The 21,333-nt window shown below is 34.3% G+C and overlaps 1 protein-coding gene across 2 annotated transcripts in view; it reads right to left on the bottom strand.

Annotated features, from left to right (window-relative positions):
* Positions 1–3,666: 3,666 nt before the first annotated feature.
* The window catches only part of Hgf (hepatocyte growth factor), a 69,023-nt gene continuing 51,356 nt past the window's right edge, over positions 3,667–21,333 (bottom strand). For both annotated transcript variants that reach the window (XM_032907056.1, XM_032907055.1), the window contains exons 11-18: positions 19,501–19,634; positions 13,347–13,385; positions 11,732–11,828; positions 9,975–10,049; positions 8,812–8,958; positions 8,114–8,220; positions 7,850–7,995; positions 3,667–5,240 (exon numbers count right to left, since the gene is read on the bottom strand). In XM_032907056.1, the coding sequence (XP_032762947.1) occupies positions 5,073–5,240; positions 7,850–7,995; positions 8,114–8,220; positions 8,812–8,958; positions 9,975–10,049; positions 11,732–11,828; positions 13,347–13,385; positions 19,501–19,634 (913 nt within the window). In that variant the 3' untranslated portion in view covers positions 3,667–5,072. The remainder of the gene's footprint in view (positions 5,241–7,849; positions 7,996–8,113; positions 8,221–8,811; positions 8,959–9,974; positions 10,050–11,731; positions 11,829–13,346; positions 13,386–19,500; positions 19,635–21,333) is intronic.

The following is a 21,333-nucleotide window of genomic DNA, read 5'->3' as shown; positions in this document are numbered from 1 at the left end:
ATGGTGTTGTTAAGAGATTAATGACGAGAACCCTGAGAGAACTCCTGGACCAATTCATGGAGGGAATGCAGATTGAAGGGATTTCTTTAGGGTCTTGGACAAATAGGGATTAATTACTGGGCCCTGGTGGACTGCCCCACATACATGTGCACGTAGACAGCTCTAATTGGCCTCAGTGGGTCATAATAATAAATGACATGATGTTCGGAGAGGATATGAAGGGATTTAGGAGGAGTTGAGAGGGTGGCAAATATGATGAAAATATACTGTATCCATGTATAAAATTCTCAAATACTAAATATAAATTTAAAACATGTATTAAAAGGTTACTTTAATTCTGCAACTAAAAATAAATTTCAATATTAACCCCTCAATAAAAATGGCTCTAAATTGTCTACAAAAAAGTATGAGTGCGTTATTATTCTTTAAACATGTAAATAATTAATGTAAAAACTTAAGACTTAATAATTAATAACAGGTTAATTAAAGCTTTATTATACAGAGGAGTAAACAGTGTTGCATTAGGAACCCAAACTTTTGGAATTTCTGTATGATGTTTTCTGTACTATTGAGAAATTTATCAAATTCCATTTCTTTTCTTTTTATCTAGAATAAATTCTTTTCTGATGAAACCATGATGCATTACGCTAATGATAAAAACATCCTTTCTGTTACTATAAAGTGGATCTTCTTTTGGTCAAATCTCATCTCTTAAAGAAGCTTTTTGGACTCTTTACTTGAAAGAGAAGAATACATAGATAGACTTTTGGAGCCTAAGGTGAATTCTTTTAATTCATGGTATGCATGCCTAAACATTATACTGACATAAATGAGTAAGTGTGTACATTCTATTTTAAGCATACTCACTAAAAAGGATCAGCTGCTTTACTACATCTGTCAAGGTTATATATGATTCATCATTTGAAATCGAAGTCTATATAAGAGTACTAGTTTGCAATCATTTGGTGGGGAGGGATGTATGGTAAACTTAGAAATAATCAACAGTGTTTCAGAGCTCCTTGTTAGAACATTAGTTCTTACAGTTTGAGGTAAATAAGCTTTTTGGATTCATATGTATTGTGAAATTATTGAGTGCCCTGTAAAGATGCTATAAATTAATTAAAAATTCAAAATAATTTTATAACTTATGGTTGTAAGAGAAAGTCAGTAGCATTTATAATAGTTTGTTCACAGTTGCAAAATACAGCAAAGTCGCTTCCTAGCAAATCTAAACAATAACACAATATAATCCTATTTTTCACTTGTGATTTCCAAAAACATAGATATTAGTGATTTTTCTGATGACCCCCTGATCATGGAAAGAAATCAGAAGAAAATCCAATCTTTATGTAGGTTTACACAGAAGTTTTATATTTCTTAAAAGAAAAGATATGGCATTTCTGTTAATAAATCCATGTTGCTGCTGTTTGCCAATTTAAAATCCTAGGACAGACACTAATTTGTTTACACATGTAATTATAAAAGAGAAAGGAGACATTTTGGTAAAATATTTTATTATTATTAAGAATAATAATATAATCATGGTTATAAAAATAACAACTTTATTAACTACAGAGAATTTATAATACAAGTCATCACCACAGTGTTGCCTTTTGGGGGTCAGCATCCAGCTATCCCACTCAACTGGCAGCTTATCATTGTCCTATGTACACAGGCTGACAAGTCGCCATGTCCACAGTATTCGGTTTTCAGCTTCCCAAAGACAGAAGCCTTCTGTGCAAACAGGAATGAGTCCATGTAAAAGCCGCACTGTCAAGAGGCAAGGATCCTGGATAATTTAACGTTTTCGTTGGGTTGGTTTGTTCGTTTGTTCTTATTAATAGATTCCATTGAACTTCCATTGAACTTTGAAAGATACATTTTTTCCTTGCACTTTTCATTATGAAGAACAATTCATCGCAAATAACTTATTATAAAGAGGCAAATGTGTTGTCTTTACCCAAATCCCTGTTATTTTATGAGTTTTCGATAAATGTAATATATGTGGTTTCATACACACAGTGACCGGAAGTTAGTTACTGTCGTACTTCAATCAATCAATTTAAGATAGCACTGACACTTTCTACTTCATGTGCTCTATGTTACAAAGCCAGTATTTATTTTGTAAAAAGGAAAAATGCTTAGAAGCAAGAACGTGCCCGACAGGACTCCCAGTTCTTGACAGTGCTCTTTCCAGGGAAGTTAAGGCTAGAACACTCACTTTGCACAGTACCTCTGCTAAAGCAAGAAATTCCACAGGGGTAAGTGAAATACAGTTTTACTAACACATGCCATAATGGTTAATTTCCTTGCGTTCCAGTGTTTCACATTCATGTAGCTTGAAACACTTAGAGAGCAAGCAAGAGCCTGTTAATGCCAGAGACTGACTTGCTATAGACCATTGCACTGAGGACCTGCCCACAGCAAACAGGTAAAAGTTACTTTATATTTTACAATAACATTAAAGAATATACAAAAGAATTACCATCCCTCTGCACAGCAGAAGCGTATGACGAACGTTTTAGTTTTACACTTTTATTCCTGCAGACATAAGAAAATGTCTACAATTATAACAGTGTGTAACCGTTAACTTGGTCAAAACAAAACCAGCCTTGAAAGCTCCTCTTGTCCTTGACACAATATAATATAGACTTCTAGATAAGTTGAAAACTTCCTCTTTTTTGCCATTGAACTTTATTCATAGAAAACCATCCTGTACATAGTGTTGTTGACAAGATAAATATACCCTCTCCTACCAAGTGAGACACTGAGGACCTTGTTCAGCATCAAAGCCATCTCCTTTGCCTACTGCAAAGGAAACCTCATTGGTAGAGGTGCTTCATGTACCACGTTTGATGATGATGATGATGTTGTTGTTGTTGTTGTTGTTGTTAGTTTACCTCTTTAAGAAAATTTAAAAACACTGATTCCAAAGTATCTGGAAATTTGACTGCATATTGTTTCTAGGTAATTGCTGTTTTTCTTTTCATGGATTCTTAAAAAAAAAAAACCATGCACACACTAAAAGAAGTATTGTAAAATGTCAGTATGTTAAAGAATTACAATTGTAATAGTAGCTTTACCAATATAATTTACATGTAGCACTGGAACTTAGATAATCCAGTAAGGGAATGTCAGGGTGGGGAGGTGGGAAGGGGTGAGTGGATGGGTGGAGGAGCACCCTCATAGAAGAAGGGGGAGGAGGGATGGGGATAGGGGATTATGGACAGGAAAAGGGATGACATTTGAAATGTAAATAAAAAATATCCAATAAAAAAGAAAGTACTTTAATATTTTGATAATATAACTTCAAATTTCTGTTTCCTAGAAATGGTGGATTATAAAGGGGAAAAAAGTTAAGTGAAAGCAAAATGGTACGGACTGGCAATTCACTGGGTCTCTGCACATGGTTTCTTGACACAGTACCTACGTGATCAGAAACACATGTGCGTGTGTGTGTGTGTGTGTGTGTGTGTGTGTGTGTGTGTGACACAGCTTCTGGACTTCTTCACTGGGAACACACAGGAGGATGCACTGGGTTATCATTTGGATCTTTGGTCGGTAAAGAATTTAAGATAATCCAATCTGTAAAATGTGACTCCTGGATTTAAACTCAACAATAACCCTTAATATTCCTCATTTATACATGAATACTGTGAGAATCTAGAAGGTGTCCTGTTATGTTTTAATATGTTACTTTTGGATAAATGCACAATGCTTAGCTAGTAGAAATCATGGCAAGTAGAAAAATATCTAAAATTCGAATATTATCATACAGGTTATAAAATTTAAATGAATATTCCATATTATTGGGAAAAAACTTTGTTAAAAGGAATGAGATAATATGAAATGTCTTTATAACATACCTGATTTTTCAGAAACAGTTTTTAGATTGAGAATGGTTTTGCATTTTTTTTCCAAAACATTTCTAAGCAGTTTTAATGAAGGGATATTCACAAAGCATTGCAGTCATGACCATTTTATGATAATTTTTTAAAATTTAAGTAAAATGAGCTAGAAGCCAATCATAGCAGCAAGTTTTAAAAGTAACCCATATAAATACATTCTTAGAGACAGACACGCTCTTGAATCTCTTCCTTAAGATGCACTTGAGAACTGAATAGATGTTTTAAGAAGACTGATCTACCAATATCCTGCATAAATAAGTACCCCAAATTTAGAGGAAAGAAATAATACAAATATATACATTATGTTTTGCTTTTTAGGAATTAGGAAGCACACAAAATAACTAGGATAATAAATATAAATAAACATCAAGGCTAGTCATTTTATCCTATGGATCCTGTCCTCACATTAAACACTGTCCAGTGGCGATCATATATCATATACATATATCATATACATATATGCTTGTATATATCTTGTACCTTTCCTGAATATTCCCACTGATCTTTCAAAACATTTAAATTTTAGGACAAATATAGATACATACATCCAAAATATTAGAGATTATACTAGATACATCATGGTTTAAACTAAAATATATGCTGCATGTGTGCCCAGCCATGTGATATGGGCACGTGCTTTTCTAAGTGGATGTTCATGTGCCAGTATTTGGAAGATACATGTTGTAAAAAATGAATGAGCTATAACATATGGCATATGAAATGTAATATAATTTAATACAGAGTTACAATTTAAAACCACAAGGTATAAACTGTTTTGGTGGATTTAAAATAATGTTTAACTTATGATTTATTCATCGTTAAGATATTAACCTGGAAAGCAGCATAGAATGATTAATTAACCTTTTTTCTTTAAAACTTTTAGCATCTAGCAACTCTAATTTTGTATTTTTTTAAAATCCATTCAAGTATCTTCAGGAGATATGTTACTGCATTTGCAGGTACCCTACCTCACTTCAACATTTACAAAAGGACACTGACAAACAATACAACAGAAAACGCCCACATATATTAATGAGTATCTGAACACTCACAACACTCAAGTAGTTGTTTTAGGATTGTTTTAGGTGACATTTTAATCCTGAAGTCTTGGAAATCTTCCTGTATCCATGGATGCTTCAAATACACTGGCCTCTTCTATGGCTATTACAACTTGTATGTCAAAATTACTTTGTGTATCCATTTTGCGTAATATGCTACTCGAACAAAAATACCAGGACGATTTGGGATGGCACATCCACGACCAGGAACAATGACACCAAGAACCATTCTCATTTTGTGTTGTTCACAAATGAGTGGGCCACCATAATCTCCCTAAGAAGAAAAGATAAAAAAAATGACGATTATTTGGGTGTGAAAATCATCGATAGCCTCTACTGTTGACTTGAAGCTAAAGGGAATAGTAATTCAATGTCAATTTTATATTTATTTTGGTGTCTATATTTGGATTCTGTTCAATATTGACATTTGAAACACATATAGAATTATAAAATGCAAAGAAAATCCACTTTTAATTATACAGTTTAATGATTAAACTTCATTAAACTTTCTCTTCACTCTAAAACACCCTTCCTCCAACATTTTATCTGAACTATTTAAGTAAGAATTTCTTATCATTGAAACAATAATTCTATATAATTTGGAAGTTATTTTCTGAACATGAAATATTCTGCTCACAGTTGATATTAGTAGTTAATATAATTACAATTTACATGTTTTCTCTAAAGGGTACCTACGATAACAATACTTTTATATGATCACAATATTAGATCATTGAGTAAAGACATATGAAGAATATAAATTAACTTGTGCATGTATATTGTATACATATAGATATATAAATTATGACTAAATGAATATGTATATATTCATACTACAGTTGTTATACATAACTGTTATAACTGTGCTGTACCACTTTTGTATGCCACGCAGCCTCTTAAGAACACAGTTACAAGGCAGGGCTTTCAATGTGTTGCTCAGGAGTTACGAAGATTCTTTCAGGGGACTCATGGTTGGTAACTAGCACCCATAGGGTGACATACAGTTGTATATAACTTCTTTTACTAGGAACCTGACACCCGATTCTGGCTTCCATGGGCATCAAGCTTATATACAGTGTGTATAGATGCATTGGAGAACTCATACACTCACACAGTGAAAGAACACAGTGGCTAGATTTGGACATATTAACATAAAGAAAAATGTTAACTTTCCTCTAAAAGTGATATAGTTTTAAAAAGAAATTGAATGCTGCAAAAGTTACCTCTCTACTGTATACAGAAAGAGGGAGCCATTTATACCTTTGATAGGAAAATTAAGGTAGACCTGAAGTCACATGTTAAACAGAGCAAAAATTCCTTTATTTTAACATGTCTTTAATATACCAAACTTATCAGGTAATGAAATTGATGTTTGACTAATACACCAGTGACCGCTGTCAGGCATTCTTCAAAGTTACTTTCTTTGGGGACTTTCAGTAGATGTTATGGTACTTCTACAATACTGATTGACATTTAGAGCCATTCTATTCAAATATTCTTGACTGATGAAATAGGCAAATGATGGATGGAAAGTGGCTGGGAAGGAAGGAAAACTAAAGAAAGGGATGGGCAGATAAGAGGGTGTCTTCAGGGTGGTGGTGGTCTTCTGTGGAAGATATGGAAGTGATATAAAGCTAAGTCTGCTCCATGAATATAGAAATTGTAAATAAGGGACAAATGGACAAATAATGAGAGGGGAAAATACAGAAACTAAGACCAGACACATGGATAATGACAGAGAAGGATTGCTTTAAGCTCTGAAGTCATAGATAACAAGGTAGGAGTGGAGACCTACATTTCCCTCTAGAGGATCTTACAACCTGATTGGATTCTAAACTCGAGAGTTTGATTCACAAAACTCTTGGACTTAAAAAGTATCTTTCCTCCTTACAAAACATCCTTCTCATTATACCATAATAATGCTCACTGGCTAGAAAGAAATCAACCCTTTTTAACTTTATCATTTGAAGCAGCTATACACTCCTCAAAAAAAAAAAAAACACATACTTTTCAGGAATAAAATTCCAGAAAACATATGTTCTTTTAAATATTAACAACTATTTCACTATTATCGAATTTACTACACAGATTATTCCAATATTCAACTACTATGAGGCTTGAAAAGATACTTCTCACATTTGGAGTATATCTAAAATGATAGCTTAGCAGCTTGTCTATATAAAACTAGAATGGGAATCCTGCCAAACTGTAAGAGCAGTTGCTTAACAAATAAAAATAACCAAGCTATTAAAGTCATTGACATTGACCATTGATTTAAAAACAAACAGAACTTCTTTAGAAAAGGCATACCATATTTATTATGGGTGCTACCCATAGCATGTATTTTTCAATATTAATAATAGAGTTCATATTGGAAGAGAGACTCACGAAGATAGACAAACTTAGAAAAACACTAGAAAATTAAACTGAGTACTTCTAGCCAACACAGCTTCCTCTGAGACCTTGGGAGTTTGTATAGCATTCTTTTTAGAGAAAAATAAATGCCTTTAGCATTTTTCTGTTGTTGTTGCTATTGCTGTTGAGTTTTTTGATTTTGTTTGTTTGTTTTGTGACTGAAGCTTGGACTGGTTCATTAGTGAATTAAAAGAAATAAAAAATTACACAGGGCTATTTCTGCACTTCTTTAGAGGAATAGGGTGGTGTTCAAGTATTTTGATTTGACAACGATGAACAGAAAACACACAAGAAAAATTTGCATTGGTTTTCAAGATATTTTTGTGTTATTTTGGTTTTTAAGACAGACTGTTGACAATAACTTAAAACCCTCCTGCATCAGCCTCCCAAATCCTACACTTGCCTGCCTTCAAGGATGTACTGTTTATTAAACTACTTCTTGCATTTATTAGTTTGTATGATTTTTACCTCACATGGTCCTGATCCAATCTTTTCAGCCCCAGCACATAATTCAGACTCATTCAAAGTCACCTTGCCTTGATGGTGCTGACTGCATTTCTCATTCCCCATAATATACAGATGAGCTACTCGTAATAAACCATCCGCGTTGATCACTGGAATGGCCCAAAAAACATACAGTTTAATGAACATGAGTAAAAGTAAGAAAGGAAAGAAACAGAAAACTTTCACATGCTAGATAACTATAAATTCATGTCTTAAAAATTAGCTTACATCCAGTGTAGCCCCAGCCGTAAATACTGCAAGTAGTCTTTTCAGGGATTGTACAGCCATAACTAGGTAAATCAATTGTACTGACAAAGTTATCCAGGATTGCAGGGCTGAAAAGACAAAAGATAGTGTGAGTAATCTGTGGGGTACAACTCTACAGAAACATGTACATGCAGTGTATGTACAATATTAAGACATAGGGGAATCTTGTTTATACATAGATAGGTAGGTAGGTAGATAGATAGATAGATAGATAGATAGATAGATAGATAGATAGATAGATAGATGATATAGATAAGACATAGATATGAAAAAGTATCTAATAAACTTGTTAATTTACCTAATTAATTTATAATACAAAGCTTTGCATAAGTCATAGAGGAAAGAAACATTTACTAGAAAGTTTTTGATTAATGCCCACTATATAAAATAATTATTACCTTTATTTTTCTAAGAAATAAAAAACAAATTGTTTATTAAACTTCAATTTTAAGGTTGCAACAATATTACACCAAATCTCCTTATGGCATTTGAAAATCATGTGATACCTCCTTTTAATATATGTCCACATAAAGATATACATGGACACAGAAATACATATCCAGAATGTGTAACATGATAAATATTCATGCCAGAGAAAAAAACTGAAAATATTTCAGTAAATCTAGTGTCCGTTAAAATACAAAATCTGAGAAAATCACCGAGCAAGCTTCAGTAAAACCAAATCTGAGCCTTCAGGTCCGTAGACCAGCTGGGAAATGTTTAAGATCTGTTTGCGTTTCTCCTCGCCTCTCTCATGGACATCATGGATTCCAAGCCAAGCTTCATAGTCTTTCAAGTCTTTGTTTCTAGATAGAAAATTAACATGCAGACTATAGTTTATTATTACAGATTATTATATACATTGTCACTTTAACTTGTATGGAAAACACCTATGTTTAAATATCGATTCAAAGATTAAAACAACACATTTGTTCAGAGTAATTTTTGAACACCACAGATGTACTGAGGCAGAAAAGGCTTTGAAGTTGCATAAATTCTAAAAGGCTATTATGTTTATGAAATGTTTTATTACACTTGCTATAAAGTAATATGCCTATTTTTAAAATCCTCATGTTCTATACATGAGTTATAATTTGAGTGTACTCAAATTTACTTTCAGCTTATATACTTGGTTTATCACTAAGATTGAAGATTTTTCACAAAACAAGAGGTAGGAAGAGAAGCAAGAAGTAAGTAAGCTCCAAGCGTAGTCTTCTTCTCTGTGCTGATAGAATTTCCTTTGACATTATGCCCAAGTCGGTCTTAAGGCTGTCTCTGCATATGAAATGCAATGCAAGGATTCAAGGAAGCCTGCCGGGTATCAGAAAGGTATTTCTATCCAGAAGTACAGAGTGCACATGCAAAGTGGGGACATGATTTATTTCTATAATTGAAAGAAATCAGTTTCCCAAGTGACACTAAGGCCAATCATGAAGAACACTTAGCTGAATGAACTTCAAACACCGAATTAGCACTAAACATGAAAATATAAGTGCAGCCAATGGTTATAACTAGATTTTAAAGGGGAAGGCTGACAAGATGGTCTCGATTTGATCACAGAGACCCACATGAAGAAAAGTGACTTCCATAAGTTGTCTTCTCACCTCAACATGCAGGACATGCCAAGCATACACCACACACACACACACACACACACACACACACACACACACACACTACAATTTACTTTTAGTTTAAATTAAAGTAAATGGCTTCACTGATTTTGATTAAATTATTGCAAAATAAATGCCTGATATCAAAATCAAAATAGAAGACTTATTTAAATGCCCCCAAACAAATGTTGCGTCAAAAGCCATCTTACCTAGCTGGAAAACATTGCCTTGCAGTAAGAACCCAACTTTCCTTTATTAATGATCCCCCACAGATGTGTTTATTCCTATGAAAAGAGAAAAGTAAAAAGTAAGATCTTAGCAGAAAAACAAACAAAACAAATATGGCCTGACAATTAGTAAAAAAAAAAAAAACAAAAACAATGGCTTCAATTATCAAAACTAAATGAATTGTCAAGGAAAATGAAAACAATCCAGTCAATTGGGACAAGACACACAGCAGTTCTCTGGCAGTATCTGGTGACTGTGGGGGACATCAATGATTGCTTTAAGGGGATCAAGTTGACAAGAGAAAATGTAGTCACTACACACCAGTATATACTTCCAATGCACATACTTATGCTTCTACCCATCTAAAATACATGCAGAAAATATAGGATAGTTTAAAGGAATAAAACTGTGTAAGTATTTAAATATCAGCACTTGATTATAAAAATAATAATTTGATATTTTATTAAAGAACTCTGAGAAACCATCTGATGGCAGCAATTTTGTTTAGCCTTTACATAATTTCGTTTTTCTTCAAACATTATTTAATAGTTCGGGGTTTTGTTTTGTGTAGGCTGCTGGATATGCTAACGTTCTTGCAGACACTGTTTTCTCCAGTGAAATATCCCCTCAGCCTCGCCATTTAGGTTTGATGCGACAAAGTACAACTGAGTTTGAATAACTTGCCAAGTGTAAGGTCAGTCCTACGGTTCTTCACTAATGAAAGTGAAAATAACTTTGAAAATAAACCGCCTAGGAAATTCTCAAAACATTTTTTTTCTTCAGAAGAATTAAGAACCAGGGAATTTACTTGCTGATTTCCAAAATCTGTAAATTCATTTCTTTTTGGCCCACGTGTCTCCACACGTGGCTACATCTTTCCACAATTTTCATTTCCAAGGAGAGCAGCTGCTCAGGCTGCAGAGGGTGAAGCTAGAGACTTTCCGCAGAAGAGGCAGTTATTTATGGCTTACCACACAGGAGGATGACAGTATATATTGAGTCTTAACCTCTATTCCCTTCAGTGTATGTTTGGAAAAATAACCAAACAGCTGTGGTTACTAAGTACTTGGACTGAAAAGGCTCTGTGGACTAATATACATAGGACATGAACAATGTAAGTCAGATATTTAATTTTTATGACACGATTCTAAGCTTCTCTAGTATATAATTTGCATATTGATTTTACATAGATCATATCAGTAACTCTTAAGAGCTTTCAGAAACAGACCTAAAAAAATTCTATATCCAAGCCAATTACAAAAATCAAAACCACCCAATTATTATAATAGATCATTGACTTCCATAACGGAACACTGTTATTTCAATTTTTCATTTCACTAATGTTGGAAACTAAAAACAAATAAGTCATTTCTATGATTATATATAAACATCTTAGAAGATATAAGTTTAAATTGTTCTAGAATTGACTATTAATATATGTCCCACAGCTAACAAGGTATCATGAAGGCATAAATTGGTCTTTTGTATCATTTTCTTCTACTTCATCAGAAACAGTGTCACATGCAGTCAGTATTAATGGGAGCTTTGTTAAAACTTAGAAAGATTTCCTGCCCTATTATACAGTCCAGTGTGTACAGTTCGGTAAGGACAGAAATCAATCCCCGGTCCCCAGCTTAGTGTCTTGTATGGGACGTAATCTTCTTGCAATCTTAGGCTGGAAAATACAGTTTTGCAAATATTCAGAATGTCATGATTTGTGACCACTCATAACAATTACCTGTATTTCAAACTAACCATCCACCCTACTGTTGTTTGTGTTGGAATGCCATTTACAACTCGCAGTTGTTTTGTTTTGGCACAGGATATTACAGGATCTAAAAAAGAGGACCACATCAAACATTGGTCAGGAGAGTGCTTTTTACTTTTAAGTCCAGTAACTGCTAAACAGATATGACTAGTGTGATTGCGTTAAAACACGAGAAAGAAAGTCCCCAACTGTATATCAAACCCAAGATACTTGCTGTCCTCATCTTTGCTGTGAAGTGATGCAGAATGCCTTATCACCAAGCACCAAGAACGAAGTCTTCAAATTCACCACTAGGGTGTTTCCTTCATGGATCTCTATACACACTGCAACTGTTCAATGGTCCTTATCCTCCCTAATGCTGTGACCCTTCAACATAATTCCTCATGTTGTGCTGACCCTCAAGCATAAATTTCATGGCTGTGTCATGACTGAAATTTTGTTACTCTTTTGATCATAATGTTAGTATCTGATAAGTAGGATGTCTGATACGCAACTCCTGTGAAGGGGTTATACAATCTGTGACAGGATTGTGACTCGCAGATTGATAAGCAATGAAATAGCCAAAGTGTGAAAAGTACTGTAATTGATTACTCTGAATTTGAGAGGTAAGAATTTTAAAATCCCTCCCTACCATTCTATCTGTAGAATTTGTATACTGACAGCATTAGTAACATCAGACCATTATGTTCTAATGAGCTAATTCAGACTCTTTGGAATAGATGTTTTCTTAACACTGTGCTGGGTTCTCTCCCTAGTCTCTTGCACTCTGTCCCTGGTCTAGATTAGATTTCCTCTTGCTTCCTCAGCCTGGGGCATAACAAATGTTTTAATTTTTTTATAAACAACAAAATATTTGAATAACTTCTTTCAGCATAAGAAATATGTGAAAAACAAAAACCAAATGTCCCCACCAGATTCTTTTGGTGAGGATTAGGTGAATATCTTAGATGTGATCATGTCTTATGTAACAGACCACGGAACTGGTGAGGAGTTAAGGTAGGAAAGAAAATAGATATTACGGAGCTGTCCAAAACCTGGCCTCTTTATTTCTGTTGTGAGTATTCTCATGTCTCTTGGAGGTTATATTGCATATGGTCTTCCTCATATTAGAAGGGTATAAATACACTCTTCTAAGTTACGTGAAGCTTTTTTTTATAACTATTTCACATCTACAATCAGGAAACTACATATTTCAAAATGAGGACAAATAGAGGCTGGAGAAATGGTTCAGCAATGAGGAGTGCATTGTAGAGGACCTGAGTTGACCTTCCAACACCTGTATCAGGGGGCTCACTGTGAGGTCCAGGGGATTTGACACCCATCTTCTGAACTCCTTGGGCAACTGCATCAACATGCACGTTCCTCTTACACACACACACACACACACACACACACACACACACACACTTTAAATATGAAATAAAAAACAACACATTGACTTTTGAAGAGGTGTTATGATAGTGTCAAATATTATTCAGAAAACCAGAGATCTACTCATAACTATTTTCTATCTATGAAGACAATACAAAAATCACTTGTGACCCATTGAAAAGAAATTATATTTTATATTTTAAATATTACTCACGGTCCAAATTGACAATTGTAGGTGTAGTATCTCCTTCACCTATAGAAACAAATATTATGATAAAAATATACTTCATGTGTGCAGATTGATCTATATAAAACCAAACCGTGACACCGAAATCTAACCCCTTGTGAAAATTTGCTGAACTTGTTGATATTTCATTTATTTCAAAATGATTTGCTAACATTATTGATATAATTGATATATAAATTATAAAAGTAATAAAACTTTTCTAAGTAATTCTGCTCCTTTTCTTCTTGGTGCTACATAATGTGGGCATAGTCTTGTTTTGCTATTTTGTAGGTTATATGTGAGTCTGGCTTCGTAGCTGTTGACAGACTGAATTCTACACAGAACCAAGAGATTACCTCTCTCTGCAAGGTATTTAGCACTGCTCACCATAGCCGTTCCATATACTAGCATCTATATTATTATTGTTTGAGTGAGGATTCCGTGTAGACTGCTTTATTTTCACTGAAATCTGAACTATTTACTTTTTTCTAAAAGCTGTTTTTATTTATACTTGAGTGAAGATAATTGAAAATACAGATGCTTTCTAAACCTTGCAAGAACTTGGAAAGTAGAAATTAATGTCATCTCTGCTGAAACGGGGTAAATAATTATTTTTGTTGATAGAATACGCCAGACGTTAGCTTTTCCAGATGTTTGAAAAAAAAAAAAAAAAGCTCTACCTGAACTTCCATGACTTATTGCTTTTCCATGAACTTTCTACTGGAGTTTAATTGCTGCATAAAGAAAAGCTTAAAAGATGCTAGGATTTTGGAAGTTCTTGAACAGTAATGAATGAGACACAAGACATTTCCTGAAGCTTTATGTCTCAACTCTTCAGAATTGATGGCATAGAGTTCAGCCAGGCTCAGTTTAGACCCAGCTGGCCGTTAATCCCTGGAAATGCCCTGAGCTCAGATAATCCAGCAACAAAACAATAATGACACATAGACACCTTTGGAATGCAAATGCGATTGTTATTTATGAAGGTACTTGAGAGAATTAATGCACACAAAAGGGTTTTGATTCATGTTCACTTCCAGGTTGAGATATTATAGGTGGATAAAGATATAGGCAAACATAAATTCTGTCCTTTTCCTTTACTTTCTGTGGATGGTATTCCCCTGGGGTCCTCTGAGGACTAGCTTTTCAGTTTATGGCACAAAGATGGACTGAAGCAACATGTAGCCTCTAATTCAGCCAGGATATTCATTGTGTCTACTGGAGTTTGTTACTTGAAATGCTTGAGTAATTTGATATTCATCCCTCACATTTTTACAACAAAGATTCAGATATGTGTTCTATAGTATATTCCACATTAAATATTAGTCCACCTCTGGTTACTCCATGGTTGTGTATTTAGTCTGAAACACTTAATGGAATCTTATATCGGAAGTTTTAATTATTAATGCTCTAGTGATAATTAATAGTTATTTTAATTCTTCTGGTTCAGTATCCTCAAACTTTAAAATAAGCTGACATGTCAGGTAGAACTGGATTTTGGAGTTGTAGTTTTCTGGGTTTGTTTGGCTATTATAGGTTCTTTTGTGCACTGTAAGGAAAACACTGAACAATGGTGTTTGGGGGTGTTTTAGTCTCCCTCAGGAACACTAGCTACATCTCTTCCTTTGCTTTCCTTCCTCTATCTGGTCCACTACTCACATCTGACAAATGAAAACTGGAGCAGCCGGCTGTCCCAGGGTGGGGTGGTACCCAAGGATGGCTTCACCTTCTCCGAGGGAAAGGAGAGAGAGTAAAGGGGAAGAGATTCGTAAGAGTGGGACCAGGAGGAGGGGAGGGAGGGGGACCCAAGCTCGGGATGGAAAGTGAATAAATAAATTTATTAATTAAAAAAAAACAAAAGAGAATCTTGTGTCATGAATCAGTTTAAGTATGAATAAAAAGTCTACAATTTTATCAATTATAAATTTTACTTACAAAAGTTGGAAATAGTGTGTGTGTGTGTGTGTGTGTGTGTGTGTGTGTGTGTGTGTGTGCGTGTGTGTGTTCATGTCTAAACAGCCTCAGACTATAGGGCTTGGGATATTATTGAAAATATGAATAAGCCTCATTTCTCATAGTTCAAATTTCCAGCTGAAACTCAAAATACTAAGAATACAGCTTTTGTCTCCAACCAAACATTTATTTCCCATCATTATTTTATATATTATTATTATTAATATATGTTTACAGCATGGTTGTAGTGCTTCATGACTGTTTGCTTCCTCCATGCTGCAAATTACTTGAGACTAAGAAACAATGTATAAATAATTTTTATAAGTAGCATATTGTATAAGCATTTGTATACAATATCAGCTCAATAAACATTAAAAATAATGAGTAAATAAAGGCCACTTTGTACTTACAGATTATATTCACAGTAGCCTATCAAAATTGTTGCTTTCAATAAAGAATTTTGTAAATACAGAACACAAGTCATAAGTACAGTAAGTAGTTTGACTTACAGACTTCCAGAGCCACGGGTCTGGTTTTTCCACTTAGTTGAGTGGAAATTAACTACTCCATTCTCAGTGACTATAATTTACTCAAGATACATTAAGAGAAGTGTCTCTCTCTCTCTGTCTCTCTCTGTCTCTGTCTCTCTCTCTCTCTCTATCTCTCTCTCTCTCTCTCTCTCTCTCTCTCTCTCTCCCTCTCTCCCTCTCTCTCTCTGTGTGTGTGTGTGTGTGTACATATATAGAGTCAAAACATGTAGCCATTTCTTCGTTATTTCCTCCTATTTGATAAACTCCACGCCATAATATATGCTAGAAACTATTTGGTAATTTTAAAGAACACAAACCTTCACATGTTTTGTGAGAAAAATATATGGTGAAAAAATGATGAATACTGTAACTGAGGTTAAATAAATAACAAGAACTCAAATCTTCTAAAGATAAATTGTATTAGCCTTTCACCAGGGAGAAAATGTAAGTAAATCCTGGCTATAAATATAAGTTGGAAAAATGACAGTGTGAAAATATTTATTGCAATTAATGTTCAGTATACAGTGAAATAAAAATGAGTTATTGGTAACAGTATTTAATCAAACACTAGCAACACACTGACAACTTTCCACAATATCTTGACGATTTTGGTTTGCAAAAGTCGGTTGAATATCTGTTTTTTAAAACTTGAAAATTATGATTTCAGCCTACTTTAAGTTTATAAGTCAAGTCACAAGTCCTTAATTCCTCTGACCTATCCATTTCTTCAAAATTGAGCTAGATTTAACATGGAAATTACTATGACCTATTTTAAAGAACAGATATTTTTCTTTTTTCTTCCATGACTGTACTATATAACCCTCTACCATTCCTAATCATAGAATGTTAACTGAAGGATAGAATAAAGTCAAATGAATGAATGCTCAGAAAATGGAGAGCTAGGACAGATGTTAGTCAAAGAATGATGGTGTATCATGTAAGGCTTGGTTGGAACCCAGAACTACAAAAGATTAACAATTTCGATTATATTAATTTAAAAATACTTTTTTATTCTAACCTCTGGTAAAGTAGATTTGTTTGTTTTGGTGTTGAAGCATGAAAGCTATATTATCTGTGAGAGATTTTTAGGATATAAATCAATAATCAGGAAAAATGATGACTATTAGAAAAGATCAATTATGGAAAAACTAAACCAGAGGACATAAAATTCAATAACAAAAGTATAACTTTTTTCAAATATGAGGTACTTATTTATTATTATAACTAATTTCCCTATATCCTAAAACAAGATTGCATTTCTAGTTTACAGGAGAAAAAAATCATATATTTTATTCATTTACATTTCAAATGTTATACCTTTCCTGGTTTCCCCTCTGCAAACCCTCTATCCCCTTCCCCTCCCCCTGCGTCTATTAGGGTGCTTCTTCACCCACTCCCACCTCACCACCCTGGCATTTCCCTACACAGGAACATCAACTTTCACAGGACCCAGGGCTTTCTCTCCCATTGATAAGGCCATCCTCTGTAACATATGGAGCCGGAACCATGGGTCCCTTCATGTGTACTCTTCGGTTGGTGATTTATTCCCTGGGGACTCCGGAGGGTCTGATTGGTTGATACTGTTGTTCTTCCTATGGGGTTGCAAACCCCTTCAGTTCCTTCAGTCCTTTCCCTAACTCCTCCATTGGGGTCCCCATGTTCACTCAGCCCACTGGTTTGGCTGTGAGCATCTGCATCTGTATCTGTCAGGCTCCGGCAGAGCCTTTTAGGAGACAGCTCTATCAGGCTCCTAGGAAGCACTTCTTGGCATCTCTTTAACTCAACATGAAGTTTTGCAAAATTTAAAGACTAATTTACATTCTTTTTCAAAGTGGCATTATTTCTTCAATGCAATGTTTTTTAAAAAATAATTTAGTGTGTGTGTGTGTGTGTGTGTGTGTGTGTGTGTGTGTGTATGTATCATTGTCCATATACTGTAAACATGTAAACATAAGAGTTGGTTCTGATCTCCCACTATGAGATCTGGAGATTGAACTCAAACTTCCTCAAAAGAGCTTCTAGTACTGATGGCGCTGAAGTATTCTTAATGCAAATATTTTTGCAGATATTCTTAAAATACTTATTTCTGAATTGCCTAACAAGTAAACTATTTTTTTAAAAATAAGGTTCTTACTAATATTACACAGTACAAAAGATTTATTTTCATGACATTTTAAATTTCATATATTTAATTTAATATATTCAAATATGTGAGTTTGTGTGCACAGTTCTGGTGTCTGAATGGGAGAGGCAACAGACCCCCATGGAGCTGAATTTCCAGGTAATCATGAATCACCCACTGTGGCGTGGGTCCTATACAAAAACAGTTTGTTCTTGCAACCACTAAACCATCTCTCCTGCCCTCCAAATGACTTTTTTTTGATGTAGAAGACCCGGTTACTATAAACATAGTTACTGAAAAATTAGAAAAATGGTCTTTTACCACATATTTTCTGAACTGGGTTTTTGACTCAATGATGTATGCATATTTGTTCCAATGCATGTGTGTGCGCATATATGTGTGTGTGTATATGTATGTGTATGCATGGATTTCGTTAGTAAGGATCTCCTTCCTGCTTGTGAGACATTGTTTCTGATTGTCAGGACTGGTAGGGAAAATGTTGCTTCTGGCCACCTAGCAGGTAACCAAGGAAACCAAGTGTCCTGTACTCTGCCTCCCTAAAAGTGTAATAGTGCAAACACATATGTATTATTATTCCTATTGATACATTTATCAAAATTGACCTGTAGACAGGATTCCTTACTACACAAAGGAGTACTGCACTGAAAGACAGTTTTGTCCCTATGTTTACTAATCATTTTTATCATTTGCCAATTGATATTTAAAAATTCTTTCACTTGATATTTCAGTCTTCTCTCTTGTTAGTTGTAAGGTTTTTGCATTTGTTTGTTGACTGTATTCATTGAAAAAGCTGATTTTTATCATTTTCTCCTGAATCCTCATATTTTCATACATTCATATGTTTCATTAAATATGAAATGTACAGCACACACTTTTTATGAAGTACATGATTATTTACACATATCACTGTGACATTAATGCTTTTAAAGGAAGTTATCTCATTGACTTTATTAAAGTTTAATACTAATACCAAAATGCATTTTACAAAGTAAAGTTGAATCTCCATGCAATTTAGTAGTTTGCTAAACATGGTTTCAGGTCTTTTCACAGACTTTGCAAAGTTAGAAAGTTCACCCCATGCTCTGCTGCAGTCAGGGGATGAATAGGGAATATTGGTGCCATGATGAGTCTTTCATCTAACACCAGGATAGTTTATTTCCTAACTGTGAGTAGAAAGATTTTCAGAGTAAGAAAACTTGGAAATAAGTACAATTGATTCTACTTTAGAAAAAAGGAATAGATAAGAGAGGGGAAGAAAGAGAAGGGGAAATAAAGAAAAGAGAGAGAAGGGAAAGGTATAAAAGGGAAGAAAATGTGGGGAGAGAAGGGGAGGGAAACAGTAGGAAGGGAAAGGAAAGGGAGGAGACCAGACAGAGGAGATAGACTGTGACCTGCATTTTTTTTTAATCAATTGCAGAGTTCTACATCATTGTAACCTCTGATTAACAGGTTGTTTTAGTGGAGATATAGTACATTTGAAACATTCCAACTGGAAAAGAACATGGCGTGTACTTACAACGGGAAATAGGGCAATAATCCCAAGGAACGAGAGGATTCCCTGTGTAGCACCAAGGTCCGTGGGCATCATCATCGGGATTCCGGCAGTAATTCTTAGTCAGCTTGCTAGCATCTGGCTCCCAGAAGATATGACTGTAGAAACAAGGTAAACATTGGGACGTGTCTCTTCCAGCCAAGAGAAACAAAATGTCACAAATAGATATGATCTTAACACATCTCTTTTATCATGTGTCCAACACAAGCTTTGGCTGCTATTCTCACAATTTGGAAGTACACCTTCGGTTTAGACGTTTAGGAAATATGGAATAAGGCTCTATAAATACTGTGTTTATATAATTGTGAGGGATTTTCTGACCTAGAGTTTGCATAATGCTTATAGTGCAAAATTTAAAAAAAGTATGCGTAAAATAAGCAAGCACTCTATAAAAACTGAGTATATTGAATTTAAAGATTAAATTATAAAATAGAAAATGCAAACTACTATAAAACATTTTTTATCTTTCAAATTCATAAAAGTCACATGCAACATAACTGTCCTGGTAAGTGAGGAAGTTATTAATAAATTAGTAATTAAATTCTAAATTTTCTTAATTTAACGCTGGCAAAATAGTTTTCTGACAGCTGAGTAACAAATTATCCATAAGTTATGACTTACACATTAACTTTTACCTCAAAAGAAAAAAGTTGTCATCCTATAAGATTATGACCATTCTCGTAAAGTGTTTATTTACATCTGCCTCTGGAATATGAATTAAGCCAAGTCTACATTCAATAACTTGATTCTGATCAAGTCATTAAAAACTACACACAAATGTTTTGTGTTATTATTTACCACTATTTTTGAAGATAATTAAGTGATTTAAAAATAAAACTGGAGAGAGCTTGCAAGGGGAAAATTGGACCACCTTTCCAACTAACTGCAGGTTTACTTTGCAAAACAGCAAATGGCGTGTTTTCCACATGCTTGAGTTTGCGGCCATTGATGCTCTCCTCAGTGGACCGTATGAGAAAAAAACCCTAAGACAATGCTATACTTATGCTTGAGGAAACAAAGAACCCAAGAACAGATTAATTATTGTACATCACATGACTTGTGAATAGTACAGGTGGCACTGGAACCAATGGCTGTTTTCAAAGTCTATTACCATTGTCTACCTCCTTCTAGAGTAATAGCTTCTTAAGTCAAATGCTACTATACAACACAGTAATTCACTAATTTCCTCCATAATGCCAAATGACCTTTAATTGTTCCTCTAAAACTAAAGCTAGTGTCTGTTAACTAAATTTCAAAACTGAGTTGTAAATGATCATGAGCTAAAGGCCAGCTTGGGTTACATAATGACATCCTGTCTAAAAACATTAACTATCCCATTCCTATTCATTTGTGAAATCGATTAATTAAAAAAATATCAACTGCTGTTACATTCAATCTAGAAGAGAACCTTACACTTAAAATAGGACCTGAATTGACGCAACTTCTCTGAATCTATGATTTCTTAGTCACAACAGAAATAAAATAATATGATGATAAAGCAGGTCAAAAATAATAAAAAAGCTGTGTGACGGGCATTTAAATAATCTTAACTTACTTTCCTATGGTTCCTGTGTGTATGTGTGCGAGGGTTTACTCGCAATCTGTTTTAAGTCAAAATTACATGTTAGTCTTCATTTCTGTTTTTGCAAATGCTAACACACACTATTTCCAGTACTACATGGATCCTACATTCTTTAAGAAATTTTCTGGCATAAATATGTATTTTTCAGGAGTATAAATATTTTTAAGTTACAAGTATATTTCCATAATGACTTTAAAGTTTTATACATTACAGCT

The sequence above is a fragment of the Rattus rattus genome, chromosome 6, assembly GCF_011064425.1.
Source record: "Rattus rattus isolate New Zealand chromosome 6, Rrattus_CSIRO_v1, whole genome shotgun sequence".
Lineage (NCBI taxonomy): Eukaryota > Metazoa > Chordata > Mammalia > Rodentia > Muridae > Rattus > Rattus rattus.
Note: the sequence above shows the minus strand (reverse complement) of the source record. Positions and strands in the feature narration are given on the sequence as shown.